At 39.7% G+C, this 15,690-nt stretch overlaps 1 protein-coding gene across 1 annotated transcript in view; it reads left to right on the plus strand.

Moving 5' to 3' along the window:
* The window catches only part of LOC138786489 (uncharacterized), an 89,167-nt gene extending 73,868 nt beyond the window's left edge, over positions 1-15,299 (plus strand). Inside the window, exons 47-76 of the mRNA XM_069963473.1 lie at positions 676-774; positions 918-1,021; positions 1,850-1,988; positions 2,097-2,215; positions 2,303-2,452; positions 3,851-4,021; positions 4,608-4,917; positions 4,998-5,068; positions 5,538-5,625; positions 6,360-6,477; positions 6,558-6,681; positions 6,809-6,945; positions 7,062-7,317; positions 7,404-7,646; positions 7,734-7,910; positions 7,994-8,139; positions 8,268-8,358; positions 8,511-8,900; positions 9,307-9,552; positions 9,671-9,867; positions 10,318-10,501; positions 10,580-10,745; positions 11,648-11,772; positions 11,893-12,201; positions 12,354-12,557; positions 12,739-12,864; positions 12,973-13,248; positions 13,400-13,495; positions 13,585-13,719; positions 14,373-15,299. Coding sequence (XP_069819574.1) covers positions 676-774; positions 918-1,021; positions 1,850-1,988; positions 2,097-2,215; positions 2,303-2,452; positions 3,851-4,021; positions 4,608-4,917; positions 4,998-5,068; positions 5,538-5,625; positions 6,360-6,477; positions 6,558-6,681; positions 6,809-6,945; positions 7,062-7,317; positions 7,404-7,646; positions 7,734-7,910; positions 7,994-8,139; positions 8,268-8,358; positions 8,511-8,900; positions 9,307-9,552; positions 9,671-9,867; positions 10,318-10,501; positions 10,580-10,745; positions 11,648-11,772; positions 11,893-12,201; positions 12,354-12,557; positions 12,739-12,864; positions 12,973-13,248; positions 13,400-13,495; positions 13,585-13,719; positions 14,373-14,396 — 5,021 coding nt within the window. The 3' untranslated portion in view covers positions 14,397-15,299. The remainder of the gene's footprint in view (positions 1-675; positions 775-917; positions 1,022-1,849; positions 1,989-2,096; positions 2,216-2,302; positions 2,453-3,850; positions 4,022-4,607; positions 4,918-4,997; positions 5,069-5,537; positions 5,626-6,359; positions 6,478-6,557; positions 6,682-6,808; positions 6,946-7,061; positions 7,318-7,403; positions 7,647-7,733; positions 7,911-7,993; positions 8,140-8,267; positions 8,359-8,510; positions 8,901-9,306; positions 9,553-9,670; positions 9,868-10,317; positions 10,502-10,579; positions 10,746-11,647; positions 11,773-11,892; positions 12,202-12,353; positions 12,558-12,738; positions 12,865-12,972; positions 13,249-13,399; positions 13,496-13,584; positions 13,720-14,372) is intronic.
* Positions 15,300-15,690: the final 391 nt, after the last annotated feature.

Raw genomic sequence — 15,690 nt, forward strand, 5'->3', positions numbered from 1 at the left:
GAGGCATATAAGGAGTAATAAGAACTTTTGTCTATGCCAGTGATTCCCAGCTTTTCTACCATACACATTCAATTGAATAGCATAGACAGTACAGATACACATTTCTCAAACGCCTTTCTATAATGCTGTATAAGATTATGTTCACACTACGTATATTTTAGTAAAACTACGGCCGTTGTTGTGCAACAAAGGCCATTATTATTATGAAAATATACGTAACGTTTTCTGCGGTTGCTATTCATTGACTAGTGGCCGCAGAAAACCCTGTCAGTGCACACTATGGAGCGAGCGGCTCCTGCCGCACGCTCTATAGTGTGCAGTGGAGAGTTCTGATGCAGGCGCACACTGATGCGCCCGCATCAGAACTCATTGGCGCTAAAGATCATCCGGCCGGTACTGCAGACAAGAGAACTAGATGAGATTAATACATGTATTGTATTGCCCCATAAGCTTTCTGTTTCAAAACTCACGTTTGGATTTGGATTATAAAATGTTCTGTTTTTCAGTTACTTTCATGCTAATATTTTAATTAAAAACTATTCAAATGTATAAATATACCTGAAAAAAAAAAGATCTTTCCAACAATGAACCATAGGTATCGCTCCTTCATGTCACAAAAAGTTGGGAGGCATGCCATTATGATCCGTAGAAAGTCACACTCTCTCTTCTTCCTAGATCTCCTAGAGAAATCCCGTGTCACCTTCCAGCTTAAAGCTGAAAGAAATTATCACATCTTCTACCAGATCTTGTCCAATAAGAAGCCAGAACTTCTCGGTGGGTTTTTTCTTGCTTACATTGTATAAGACAACCTTAATCTCTATTATTATAAGAGAATGAATACTAATACTAATAATATCGAATAAAGTATTCATACTATTAATACTTTTTACTGAAACATTTGTGGTTCTTAATTGCAGACATGCTTCTGGTCACTAACAACCCATATGACTATGCCTACATCTCCCAAGGAGAAGTCACAGTCGCTTCCATAGATGATGCTGATGAACTTATGGCAACAGATGTAAGGAAATCTCTTTGACTGATGCTAAGGGCACTTTTATTCAGGCTGATTATCGGCAATAAGCGTTGTTATGAATGCTCATTCGGCCGATAATTGGCGTATGTAAAAGGTTCAGTGATCAGCCAAGACGCCTGATCAGCCCCAAAAATTATCATTTAGGCTGCACATCTCTAAAAAACAGGAGATGTAAAGCCTATAGTAATAAATTTAAGTGGCCGCACAAAAAAATTAAGGGATTGTTCGTGCGGCCCGGCCACAGTTAGAGTAAAAGGACTTTGAAAAAATTCTGTGCACCTTTAAAGGAGAAGTCTGGTGATTTCTAAAAGCCGTAAGCCTGCAGGGGGAGGGGGAAATTGATTACAAGTAACAACTTACCTCTCCGTCTGCCCGTGGCGAGCAGCATGAGCTGCTGCGGGGCCCCTACTGGGCTCCGGGATCTCCGGGGTGTCCACGTCATGACCCAGCTGATGGACTGACCGATCAGCCAGTCAGTGACAGGGGCCTGACCCACTCCAGTCACTCATTGGCTGAGCAGCCAGTCCATTAGCCAAGACAGGCATCATCACATGACATCATCACAACTCGGAGGAAAAATGACTTCCAGAGGGGGTCCTGCGGCTGCTCCAGCCACTTACCGCGGGCACAGGTAAGTTCCTACATGTAATCAATTTCCCCCCTCCCCCTGCAAGCTGACGGTTTTTAGAAATCTCCGGACTTCCCCTTTAACAGAAATAAGAGCATTTGATCTAAATTGTAATTTCTCTTCTGATCGATCTGGTGAAATTCTATGTGATATTTTTGCCGTCTGTTCTACTTTCCCGGTCACAGAATGCCTTTGATGTTCTGGGCTTTACAGCCGAGGAAAAAGCTGGGGTTTACAAGCTCACTGGAGCCATTATGCATTCTGGAAACATGAAATTCAAGCAGAAGCAAAGGGAAGAGCAGGCCGAGCCTGACGGGACTGAGGGTATGATATGTACATAGATGCTTCTTAGCCAAATCCATATTCGGGTCCTGCGTTGTTGATAATAAATGACACATTTTAGCGCCTTGTTACATTTTTCTTATATTTTAGAGGCTGACAAAGCTGCTTACCTAATGGGCCTGAACTCTGCTGACATCCTTAAGGGTTTGTGTCACCCTCGTGTCAAGGTGGGCAATGAGTATGTCACCAAGGGACAGAATGTCCAACAGGTTTGGAATTCTTATTTATTAAGAAATTAGCACTCTTTCTTGTTTATTGCCCACCTCTTTAATTCTAGAGCATTTTTCTTTACTAAGGTATATTACTCCATCGGTGCTCTGGCCAAGTCAGTGTACGAGAAGATGTTCTTGTGGATGGTTGTGAGAATTAACACCACCCTGGAGACCAAGCAGCCCAGACAATACTTCATCGGTGTGCTGGACATCGCAGGATTTGAGATCTTTGATGTAAGTAACATAAGACATAAGATAATTCAACAAACTAGTAAACGCATTAACATAAGGAGATTCTTTGTTCGCACTGGTATTAGGTTGCAGTAGACATTTATAGATTATATTACCAAACTATCCCCAAGTCAAAGCCCTTAATATAAAATGTCTTAATAGTAACAGCACTAGACTTGGAATCCAGGTAAATCACTTAGGGCCCTATTCTACCAGACGATTATCGTTTGCATTAATCGTTAACGATTAACGATCTCAAACGACCGCTATTGTGAAAGACCTAAAAAACGTCCACTCATTTCCATGGAACGATAATTGTTACTTATGATCGTAATTGCGATCGTTTTTTCTTCGCTATTTATTCGCTACTGCGTTCGTATCTATTGCGAACGACTGAACGATGTCTTATTCAATGCGAACGATTTGCGAACGTTTTGCGAACAAGCAACGATAAAGATAGGTCCCGGTTTTATAAAGCGATCAACGATTTCTTGTTTGGTCGTTAATTGTTAACTGCCGAACGATTATCGTTTAGATTCGAATGATTTAACGATAATCTGAACGATAATTGTCCGGTGGAATAGGGCCCTTAGTTTACTGTTGTTTGAACAGGACTCTTTTAAGATGGGGTACAATATCAACTACTTTGGGAAAATCAAGCTATATGACATCCAGCCGGCTGCCCCTGACCAGTCCTAAATTTACTGCCACATAAAAGTTGATCCCTCGTTAGTCATATGGAATTATACATTTATTTAATTTACTCTAATATAGCATCACTTAGAAAACCCTCAAACAATGTTCAAGGTAAACTTCCTGGCCTGTGCATCATGGGGTACCTTTTTGAATATTGTCATCACATTTGTTATGCAAAAGTCCTGGGGAACTATACACTCTTTTAAGGAGAACTCCGGCACCCCCTCTAAAAGAAAAAACCCACTGCCACTGCAGGCTTCTCTTACCATGTCCCCTATGTCTGACTGCGCCCTGATTGTGCCCATTTTGCTGTCTGGACAGAATTGGTACTTCTGTTGGAATCTTCTTTACTTCCTGTTTCACAGTCGACACACTGGACTTCTGTTGGGGGGGGAGGGCAAGATTGATGCGGGCAGATTAGATAACATTATAGGTTATATAACTTTGTCCTTTTGTGCTAGAGAAGCACAAAAGAAAACAGTGCCAGAGTTCCCCTTTAAGTGTTAGAAACAGGGGTCTGTCTAGGTTAATTAAAGGGGATTTGAGACTTAGATTTTTGTTTGTGTCAGTGTGTATTCAGGCAGTGTGATATTTTTGATCTATGAAAGATGAAAGCCCTTATCTATACTATTTACTTGTTCCAGTTCAGAAAAATAACTGTGTCTCCAATTGACTTTAATTGACTTTCCATGTGTTTCTCTGTAGTTTAACAGCTTTGAGCAGCTCTGTATTAACTTCACTAATGAGAAGTTACAGCAGTTCTTCAACCACCACATGTTCGTGCTGGAGCAGGAGGAGTACAAAAAGGAGGGGATCGAATGGGAGTTTATAGATTTTGGCATGGACCTGCAGGCCTGTATTGATCTCATAGAGAAGGTGAGAATATACCAAGCATGGAGTCATGAACATTAATGCCAAAACCAGCTTTCCCTTGTGCAAACAATGCATACATAGCTGTGACAACGAGAGATACACATACAAGCAGTATAATGTCTGGCACTACTGGGCTTGGGGGGGGAGTGGGGGTATACACTTTATATCACCAAATTGCAACTGCAGGGTGCTCAATATGTATGTAACAATGTCCCAAAAAGAGAAAATATGGTGCTCATCGCATTCGTTTCTAAAACTTCAGTCTTTAATAACTTCGGTTAAAAAGTTGCATGCATTAACATGGAACCGACTTGGCGTGCACACTCTGCAGCAATGTCTGTTTCATGCTTTTCAGCACTTCATCAGGCAGGCACAGTCATGCAAACAGATAATATCCAGTAGTAAAAAACATATATATAAATCCTTTAAATAATTAAGTGGTCAGCTAAAAGTTATAAAAACAGATGCAGCCAGCTAGACGTGCTTTGATTGGTAATATTTATGAAAAGTCTGTCTCCATATGAACAAACACTGACTGCAAGGTTTTCTTATCTTGAACCATGTTCTTATAGATGTTTTCTTTCTACAGCCTATGGGTATCATGTCCATCCTTGAAGAGGAGTGCATGTTTCCCAAAGCCTCTGACATGACCTTTAAAGCAAAACTGTACGATAACCACCTGGGCAAGTCCAACAACTTCCAGAAACCAAGGAACATCAAAGGAAAGCCTGAGGCTCACTTTGCTCTGGTCCACTATGCTGGTACTGTGGACTACAACATTCTTGGCTGGCTGGAGAAGAACAAGGACCCACTGAATGAGACTGTGGTGGGGCTGTACCAGAAGTCATCTCTCAAGCTGCTGGCAAATCTTTTTTCTAATTATGCTGGTAGTGACTCAGGTAAGATCTCTATTGTGAAATATCTCTGTACGTTTTGTTATTAATAAGTGAAGACCAATAATATCTCCGTCATGTTACAGATGCTGGTGGTAAAGGAAAAGGAGGAAAAAAGAAGGGTTCTTCTTTCCAGACAGTGTCTGCTTTGCACAGGGTGAGAATCATATCTGCAATAATTGTCTATTAAGCACAAATTAACACATTAATAACTATTTGAGTCACAGATTTCCTGTATTTTTGGCTTTATGATAAGACGCACCCAGGATTTAGAGGGGGAAAAAAATATTTTGAACCAAAAGGTGGCCATAATGTCGGCATTATTTCAGTAAAGGTCCTTTTACTTTTTAGTATGTTATACTTCACATGGCAGCAGCCTGTCATTATCAGTGAGGGCTCAGCTGCTCATAGCACTCGCTATAAAGCAAGCTCAGCTCCTGAGCTTGCTTTATTGCGCTGTGCCGTACGGGTATGGGCATGGGTTGTCTTGTGACAGGAGTTGGCGCCATACCCATACGGCATGGGTTGTATATCTCAAATGTTTGATTTACCATACAGTCTATGCATGCTGCATATTTCTTTTGTAGGAAAAGTATGCTTTGTGAACCTCTAATATATTTCAACAGGAGAATCTTAACAAACTAATGACCAACCTGAAGACCACTCACCCACACTTTGTGCGCTGTATCATCCCAAATGAACGGAAGGCTCCAGGTAATCTTACATGAATTATGATTTCTAGGTCCACAGTACCATATTGACAATACTAGCCAATGATATATCAATATTGCACTTCACATTGGCCACTGCTACACACAACTCTTACCATGGGCATGTTCATGAAGGGTGACAGGTGGCCAGGTTTCTGCAGTCTTGTGATCAGTGGGGATCCTAGTACTTAAACCCTTAAAAACTTAGCAAGTAGAAGATGATATTGCGGCACTCACTTGGAATTCATAAAAGGTCTTTATTTTTCATTGGACAGCATACAAAGTAACCACATGTGTTCAGTATAGGTTACATGGCAGATGCAAGTACAATCACTCAGGCTCTGAGTGATTGTACTTGCATCTGCCATGTAACCTATACTGAACACATGTGGTTACTTTGTATGCTGTCCAATGAAAAATAAAGACCTTTTATGAATTCCAAGTGAGTGCCGCAATATCATCTTCTACTTGCTACATATTGGATTCTGTATTGCGGATTGCAGAGCACCACGCCAGGTCACACATTGGAACAGCTTGACCGTAAGGGTGAGCCATAGCAGTAATTTATGGATTATACACTTGCATATGGGAGTAGTGCCAAGTGAACTTTTTTTCTTTATTTGCCCCTTAAAAACTTAGCACCTGTCAAATGTTAAAAGTTAGAATTCCTCTTTAAATTTAAATATTATGACGTACCATTAAATAATTCTGCGTCTTAAGAAGTATTTTATTTGGCAGGTGAGATGGACAATCCCTTGGTAATGCACCAGCTCCGTTGTAATGGTGTGCTGGAAGGTATTAGAATTTGTAGGAAAGGATTTCCCAACCGCATCCTTTATGGTGACTTCAGACAGCGGTAGGCATTTGTGTCAGCTTTTCCACTGTATCTATGAAATGTAATTAAATCCCTTTACCAAACTATTTTACTTTTCATAGTTACCGAATCTTGAATCCTGCAGCCATACCTGAAGGACAATTCATTGATAGCAGAAAAGGAGCAGAAAAACTCCTCGGATCACTGGAGATTGATCACACTCAGTACAAATTTGGACATACAAAAGTAATATCATAATAATATTGAGTTTTTCTTCATCTCAAAGGATAGAAAAGATTATAGTTTGTTTGTTTTTTTCATTCAAATATCAACTATATATATATACTATACTATATATGAAATTCCCTTAAAGGTGTTCTTCAAGGCTGGTCTCCTGGGTCTGCTGGAGGAGATGAGAGATGAACGACTCTCTAAAATTATTACGCGAATTCAAGCACAATCTCGAGGATTATTGATGAGAAGGGAGTTTAAGAAGATTTTGGAGCGCAGGTAAATTGAATCAAATCAATAAAAATGGGACCAATGGGTTTTCCCTGTTCTAGTAGGACATGTGAAGTGGTTGTATTATAACGTTATTGACTTTACTTTGCGTCGTATCTTCTCAGAGATGCTCTTCTGGTAATTCAATGGAACATCCGCGCTTTCATGGGAGTCAAGAATTGGCCCTGGATGAAGCTGTACTTTAAAATTAAGCCTCTGCTAAAGAGTGCAGAGACAGAAAAGGAAATGGCAAACATGAAAGAAGAGTTCCAGAGGTTGAAAGAAGCCTTGGAGAAATCTGACGCTAGACGCAAGGAGCTAGAGGAAAAAATGGTATCTTTACTGCAAGAGAAAAATGATCTGCAGCTACAAGTTCAATCTGTACGTATGTAATATAAAAATATGATCTTTTTGACTCTGGGATACAAGATAAATTACCTCATTCGAGACTCTGCCTTAAATTATAGGAACAAGATAACTTAAATGATGCTGAGGAGAGATGTGACCAGCTTATCAAGAACAAGATCCAGCTGGAAGCCAAACTCAAAGAGCAGACGGAAAGGCTGGAAGATGAGGAGGAGATGAATGCAGAACTGACTGCTAAGAAGAGGAAGTTAGAGGACGAGTGCTCTGAGCTGAAGAAGGATATTGATGACTTAGAGCTCACTTTAGCCAAAGTGGAAAAAGAGAAACATGCCACAGAAAATAAGGTGATCATTTTTAACTTTTATGTGTTAAGAAGTCATGGTAATTTTTTATTTTACTTTTTATTTGATACACATATGCGTTTCTTATAGGTCAAAAACCTAACTGAAGAAATGGCAGGTTTAGATGAAATTATTGCCAAACTTACCAAAGAGAAAAAGGCTCTACAAGAGGCTCACCAGCAAACCCTTGATGACCTTCAAGCAGAAGAAGATAAAGTTAATGTGCTCACTAAATCAAAAGCCAAGCTTGAGCAGCAGGTTGATGATGTAAGTGGCGCAAATTGGTTCATTCTATGTATGAGGTCCATAGTTGAATGTGGTCACTAATGGTAAATGGATATTCTGCATAGCTTGAGGGATCATTGGAGCAGGAGAAGAAAATAAGAATGGATTTAGAAAGAGCCAAGCGTAAACTTGAAGGTGATCTGAAACTGACACAAGAGAATGTTATGGATCTTGAGAATGACAAGCAACAGCTAGAAGAGAAGCTGAAAAAGTGAGCATGATAGAATGCATTTTATATTATTTTTTTAGAGAGTTTCGCTATAAGCATGGAAATAGTCTTCTGGCTGTTTCCGACATTACTTGTATGGAATAAATTCTATTATTATCTTTCTGTTACAGGAAAGAATTTGAGATCAGTCAGCAAAACAGCAAAATTGAGGATGAGCAGTTACAAGGCATACAACTACAGAAGAAGCTGAAAGAACACCAGGTACACAAGGGATATACCAGGATCCACATTTATCCCATCAAAAGACCTAATATTACTTTAAATAATATAAATCATGGTTATCTAGCTTCAGCATTACATTTAAAAAAAAAAACTTGCTAAACACTGATGCTTATATTTCCACCTCTCTTAAGGCACGCATTGAAGAGCTGGAGGAAGAATTGGAAGCAGAAAGAACAGCAAGGGCTAAGGTAGAAAAACTTCGCTCTGACTTGTCCAGAGAGTTGGAGGAAATCAGTGAGCGCCTGGAAGAGGCCGGAGGAGCCACCTCAGTGCAACTTGAACTCAACAAGAAACGGGAGGCAGAGTTCCTGAAACTCAGGAGAGATCTAGAAGAGTCCACTCTGCAATCAGAGGCCACCGCTGCTACCCTGAGAAAGAAGCATGCGGACTCTGTGGCTGAACTCAGTGAGCAGATCGACAACCTTCAGAGGGTCAAACAAAAACTAGAGAAGGAAAAAAGTGAACTCAAACTGGAGCTTGATGATGTAGCATCCAACATGGAACAGGTGGTAAAAGCCAAGGTGAGAGAAGGAGAATAAAAATAATCAATATATGGTCTTCTGTTTGGAGCTCCTTACTAAGATTGCATAAAAATTTAAGTAAGCCACTAATGTATATTATATTTATGTTTTCAGTTGTGTATCATTCTGTGCCAAAAAGTAGAGCTTGAAACTGGGTGTTGGGGAGTCTAATACCATAATATTACTGAGAACTTTAACATCAGGTGAAAATGGATGACTAAATTATATTAGAGTACATTAAGAATATTACAAAGACCATTTGTTAAACCATCTACTTTTATATTAGTTATGTATGTCATCAGTCATAATGTATGATGTGTGTTATAAATGCTTTACTTACTTGTGTTTCTGATACCTATAAATATGTTTCTCTTTATTCTACTTCACTGGTGTTATCTGTGCACAGGCCAACTTAGAGAAGATGTGTCGCACTTTAGAAGACCAAATGAATGAGCATCGGACTAAGTATGAAGAAGCTCAAAGATCGCTGAACGACTTTGTCTCACAAAAGTCAAAGCTGCAAACAGAAAATGGGGAGTTGTCGCGCAGGCTAGATGAGAAAGAAGCGTTAGTATCTCAGCTGACACGAGGAAAACAAACTTACACGCAACAGTTGGAGGACCTTAAAAGACAATTGGAGGAAGAGTCTAAGGTAATCAAAGAGATTTTGTAAAACTGTGTCTTACAATTGACTTTGCTTGCGTAGAAACTGTAGCAGAAATATCAAAAACATTGACATTTTGTAAAATTTCTTAAAATTTCTCTAAAAGGCCAAAAATGCTCTAGCCCATGCTCTTCAGTCTGCCCGCCATGATTGTGATCTGCTCCGAGAGCAGTATGAAGAAGAGCAGGAAGCCAAGGCAGAGCTTCAACGAGTTTTGTCTAAGGCCAATTCAGAAGTAGCCCAGTGGAGAACCAAATATGAGACGGATGCCATTCAAAGGACTGAAGAACTAGAGGAGGCCAAGTGAGTGAGATAACTTAGAATATAAGCAAATTATAGTTCATTATACAGTTCATAAAGAATTAACTGGACCTAACCTTATCCATATTCTCTGTATCATTACATGCTTTTTTTGCTTTGGTTTATCTGTTGTGTTTTGTAAAATTTTGCTTGGCCCCCAATATTACCACAGTAATCCACTGCTTCTCTAACATAGGCAAGTGCCTGAATGCTTCTCAGCTTTAAGATTCCTTTCAACAGAGAAGCTTTTTGCTTGGATTATGTTTCATGCTTCTGTATAAGACGAGCATAAAGCTTGTTTGTTAGAAGGCTCTTCTTCATTTTGGGCGACCAAGGTGGGTGAATGCATGATACCTGTTTCAACTTGCATGTGTGATGTTTGCTCATTTATTAAGCATCGGCTATCACTCAAACTCTGTATATCTGTGAACTTCATTACACCTTTTCTGATAGGAAAAAATTGGCACAAAGGCTTCAAGATGCAGAAGAGGCTGTAGAGGCAGTCAATGCGAAATGTTCATCTCTTGAGAAAACAAAACACCGCTTGCAGAATGAAATTGAGGACCTGATGGTAGATCTGGAGAGATCAAATGCTGCATCTGCTGCACTGGACAAAAAACAAAGGAATTTTGATAAGGTGAGTATAAGCTACTATGGCGATAGAAACATGGAGACTGAGTTGTGGTACATCAATAACTCTCTGTTTGTTGTTTAGATCCTAGCAGAGTGGAAACAGAAATTTGAGGAGTCTCAAACTGAGTTAGAGTCTTCTCAAAAGGAAGCTCGTTCACTTAGCACTGAGCTGTTCAAGCTAAAGAATGCCTATGAGGAGTCCTTGGAGCATCTTGAGACTTTGAAGAGAGAAAACAAAAACCTCCAAGGTATGTTTTAAAAAGTGATTAGCACCCTGACAATCTTATAAGCAAGCTTTAAATATGAGCATATTAACTAGAGATGATCGAACATCGGGATTTTGTAAGTTCGGTCAAACTCGAACCTTGTCGAACCTTCCGAATTTGATTCCCGATGCCTTCCCGTTCCTTGGGGAAGGTGGAGACAGCCCGAGTACCTCCTGGAATTCTGGGATACAGCCTAGGTAATAGGTAGAGATGAGCGAACCGGGTTCGGGTTCGAGTCGATCCGAACCCGAACGTTCGGTATTTGATTAGCTGGGGCTGCTGAAGGTTGTCTGGAAGCTCTAAGGTTGTCTGGAAAACATGGATACAGCCAATGACTATATCTATGTTTTCCACATAGCCTTAGGGCTTTATCCAAGTTCTGCAGCCACCGCTAATCAAATGCCGAAAGTTCGGGTTCGGATCGACTCGAGCATGCTCGAGGTTCGCTCATCTCTAGTAATAGATAATTAAGTAATAGGCTGTATCCCGGAATTCCAGGCGGTACTCGGGCTGTCTCCTCCTTCCCCACGGAACTGGAAAGGCATTGGGAATCAAATGCGGAAAGTTTGACAAGGTTCGAGTTCGATTGAACTTACAAAATCCTGATGTTCGATCATCTCTTATCTTAACCTATCCCCTCATATATATGAAAGAAGATATATTCAGAAGTGTACCACATACATATATGTAAAGAAAAGGGTTTTTTTATCTTATTTTCACCGGACTTCTCCTTTAAGTTTTGGCATTGTCAATTTCATTACATTTTAATGACAATTATTTATAACAGCAATAGAGTGATTGGGGATGGAAAAAAATACAGAGACACATAAATGGCATGAATTTACTATAAATATGGATTTAATATGTGAACATTTGCTTCTTAGAGGAAATCTCAGACCTTACAGAGCAACTTGGAGAGGGTGGAAAGAGCATACATGAACTGGAAAAAGTTAGAAAACAACTTGAGCAGGATAAGATGGACCTCCAATCTGCTTTGGAAGAAGCTGAGGTAAAAAAACAAACAAAAAAAAAAGCGCATTTGAGCAAGGATTACGTTCTTTCATAAATAGAGAAATGGTCTTGTTTTTTATATGATTAGAGGCCAATAAAGTCTGACTTTATATTTCAGGCCTCTTTGGAGCATGAAGAAGGAAAGATTTTACGTGCCCAACTTGAGTTCAACCAGATAAAGTCTGAGTTTGAGAGGAAGTTGGCCGAAAAAGATGAAGAAATGGAACAAATCAAGAGAAACCACCAACGCTTGGTAGACTCACTTCAAACCTCGCTAGAAGCCGAGACTAGAAGTCGCAACGAGGCCCTCAGGATTAAAAAGAAGATGGAAGGAGACCTTAATGAAATGGAGATTCAGCTTAGTCAGGCCAATCGTTCTGCAGCTGAGGCCCACAAACACTTGAAGGTGGCACAAGGCACTCTTAAAGTGAGTAGCCATGTTATGTGAATATATTTCCATTTTCAAACCAGTGGATTTACTCTTTTAAAGTCTCTTGTTGAGAGATAGTAAAGCTTCTTTAAATCATGAAATTATATATATAAAACATACTTTTAACTGCTTATTGTTACTATTCATAGGACACGCAAATTCAACTCGATGATGTACTGAGAGCCAATGAAGACTTTAAAGAGAACATTGCAATTGTAGAAAGGAGAAACATGCTTCTCCAAGCTGAACTTGAGGAACTGCGGTCTCTGGTGGAGCAGACAGAGAGAGGACGAAAACTTGCAGAGCAAGAGTTAATAGAGACCAGTGAGAGAGTCCAACTGCTTCATTCTCAGGTCAGATGGGAAATTTATTTTCTCATTCTCCATATAGTCATCTTTATCTTCATAGATGTTAAGAATTATATTTTATAATTTTTATAATTCCCGAAACAAACCACCATTACAACTATCTTGAGATCTTTGCCTAGCAATCTTTTCAGTTTCTGGTCAAATTGTATCTTGCTGTGTCCCACAGAACACAAGCCTGATCAACCAGAAGAAGAAATTAGAGTCTGACATTGCCCAACTGCAGTCAGAAGTTGAAGAGTCAGTCCAGGAGTGCCGCAATGCAGAAGAAAAGGCCAAGAAAGCAATTACTGATGTATGTATCATGGAAAGGGAAAGTGCTATGTATTCAGTTCTAGGCCACCTGTATGCAATAATGATACATGAATAGTGTTATTTTTTTTACATATGTTTCTGATGGCAGGCTGCCATGATGGCAGAGGAATTAAAGAAGGAGCAGGACACCAGTGCTCACTTGGAGAGAATGAAGAAGAACATGGAGCAAACTATTAAGGATCTCCAGCAGCGTCTGGATGAGGCTGAGCAGATTGCCATGAAAGGTGGTAAGAAGCAGCTGCAGAAGCTGGAGGCTCGAGTCCGGGAACTGGACAATGAGCTGGAGGCAGAGCAGAAACGCAATTCTGAGGCTGTAAAGGGTGTGAGGAAATATGAGAGACGCATTAAAGAACTCACATATCAGGTATAAATGAAAGATGAAAAGTTTATTAAATCATTTTAAAGTGTATCTATCATGCAACAAACTTCTGACATGAGGTTTGTTGAAATGATAGGTACACTTTGGTATATCGTCGCTTCTATGGCTACTGTATATCTATCCTTTATCTATGTAGACTGAAGAGGACAAAAAGAACATGGCTCGTCTGCAGGACCTTGTCGATAAGCTGCAACTCAAAGTGAAAGCTTATAAGAGACAAGCAGAAGAAGCTGTAAGTCTAATAGGTTACCCAAATAGTTCATATCCTCTTTGTTATTTTACCTATTTTTAAAACATATATAATATGGATTTTACCTATAGGAGGAACAAGCCAACACAAATTTAGCCAAATTCCGTAAAGTCCAGCATGAACTTGATGAAGCTGAGGAACGAGCAGACATTGCAGAGTCTCAAGTCAACAAGTTGAGAGCCAAAAGCAGAGATGTGGGTGGCAAGGTCAGTTTTGTCAATTAAAATAGCTTTGGTATAGTGTAATAATACTGGAATAAATCTCCCTACAATAGTGGTAGGTTAACCCCTTCAGGACCTGGCAAATTTTCGTTTTTGCGCTTTCGTTTTTTCCTCCTCGTGTTTAAAAGGCCATAGCCTTGGCCCCCACACTAGACACCTGGAAAAGGGGCCAGTAATACTTTTGAATGCAGCTTTGACAGCTGCATTTAAAAGTATAATTAGCCGCGTGGCCCCCCTCCTGCATCAGGACGTACAGTTACGCCCTGATGCGGGAAGGGGTTAATGTGCATGGCTAAGACTCAATACAACAAATATGATTATGTGTTGGTATGGACATTCATGATTCTGCTTCTACTATTGTTTCCTTTTACTATGAATGATGTGTTCTTTACTTCTTCATGGGTAACCATATGCAGGCATCAATCAGGTTTATTGTAAGTTATAGAAGATCTATTACGTATTGCTAAAATAAAACATATCCACCTGATGGCCGTCCTATTGATAAGCCATGAAGTGCTCTTTTAGGACAAGAATTCCCAGTCATAGAGTCACTTGGATTAGCATTACAGTTTTTTACTTGATCTATGTAACAGTTTCCTCATCGTCTGATATCATCTCTGTTTGTATTGTTTCCACAGCAAAAACTCCACGATGAAGAGTAGATCTGCTCCCCGAAGCTCCAGATATTTTATTACACTACTGTACATACTATGTAAACAAAGTTAAAATAAAGAGTGTCTGCAAAATGCAACCCTCAATGAATGTTTAGATTTGCCTTCTTTCTACCTTCCCGTCTGTATTGGGCTTTGTATACAGTGGCTTCATCTTCAGAGAACGTGAAAGTTTACAATCAACAGGAGAACCCATATGGCCCTAAGCTCCCTTTGTTCATCTCACAACTGCTTGCTTGTATCTTCATTTGTGTCTATATTTTATTTGGTGACAGTACACCAATATCTGGCTGCACTATGCTTTATATTATTTATATGGTGTGTTATACCTATTACTGTTCTTAACATATACAAAAGCTATATTATTAAAAATAAGCTATCCTTTATCTTGCATCCTTCTCTCTGAAGTTGCAGAGAACATGTAGGCAGATTTAAAGGGGTACTCCGGAGGAAAAAAAATTCTATTTAAAAATCTCAAGCCTTCCAGTACTTATGGGCTGCTGGAAGTGGTGTAGTCTTTCCAGTCTGACAGGGTGCTCTCTGGTGTTAAGTTCCTTGGCATTGTCCTTGTGGATTTCTAAAATGAATGATTTGATGAACATAGAAGATCTTACCACTTCCCTTTATGAATCTCTGTATAGACTCCACCTGACATGGTCCCCCTAAATACAAAGAATGCACAGCTCTTCTCTCAGACTTGTTTTGTGCCTAATACTCAATGATCAGCCTACTACTTGGCCTATTCTCCCCCCCCCCCTCTTTTATTTTTCTTCCCCGCCCTCTATTCCCCTCCTGTTTCATCCTGCCTCCATAGATACCCTGCTGGTCCTTATTCTGCTTTCCCGCTAATATGAAATTTTAATAAAAATTTTAAACCAATTGCGGAGCAGAGGCAATACCTCTCATATATATTATTTTTTATGAATATGCTCATATGTTTCCTTTAAACCTGCTTGAGTAAAATAAATTGGTGAATACTGTGTATTCAATGTGTTTGTGCAATTTGTGACAGAATATTTTCTGCATTTTGCTTAAAGAGTCTGCCAGTAGGTTTATGCTGGCCTATATAATGGTACCATAAACTTAACAGAATTAACAGAATTCTGTTAACTTAACTTAACAGAATGATGTATCACTTACACTGTTCTGTGCAGCTGATGCAGAGATATCCTCCTGAATAACATGGACAATAAGTAGTCATCTCTATTATGTGCATAAGCTCAGTAATCCTCAATATTCATGAGAAACAGAAAACTCCTCCCTCCAGCTGCTGATTAGCAGTTAC

This window comes from Dendropsophus ebraccatus, chromosome 3, assembly GCF_027789765.1.
Source record: "Dendropsophus ebraccatus isolate aDenEbr1 chromosome 3, aDenEbr1.pat, whole genome shotgun sequence".
Lineage (NCBI taxonomy): Eukaryota > Metazoa > Chordata > Amphibia > Anura > Hylidae > Dendropsophus > Dendropsophus ebraccatus.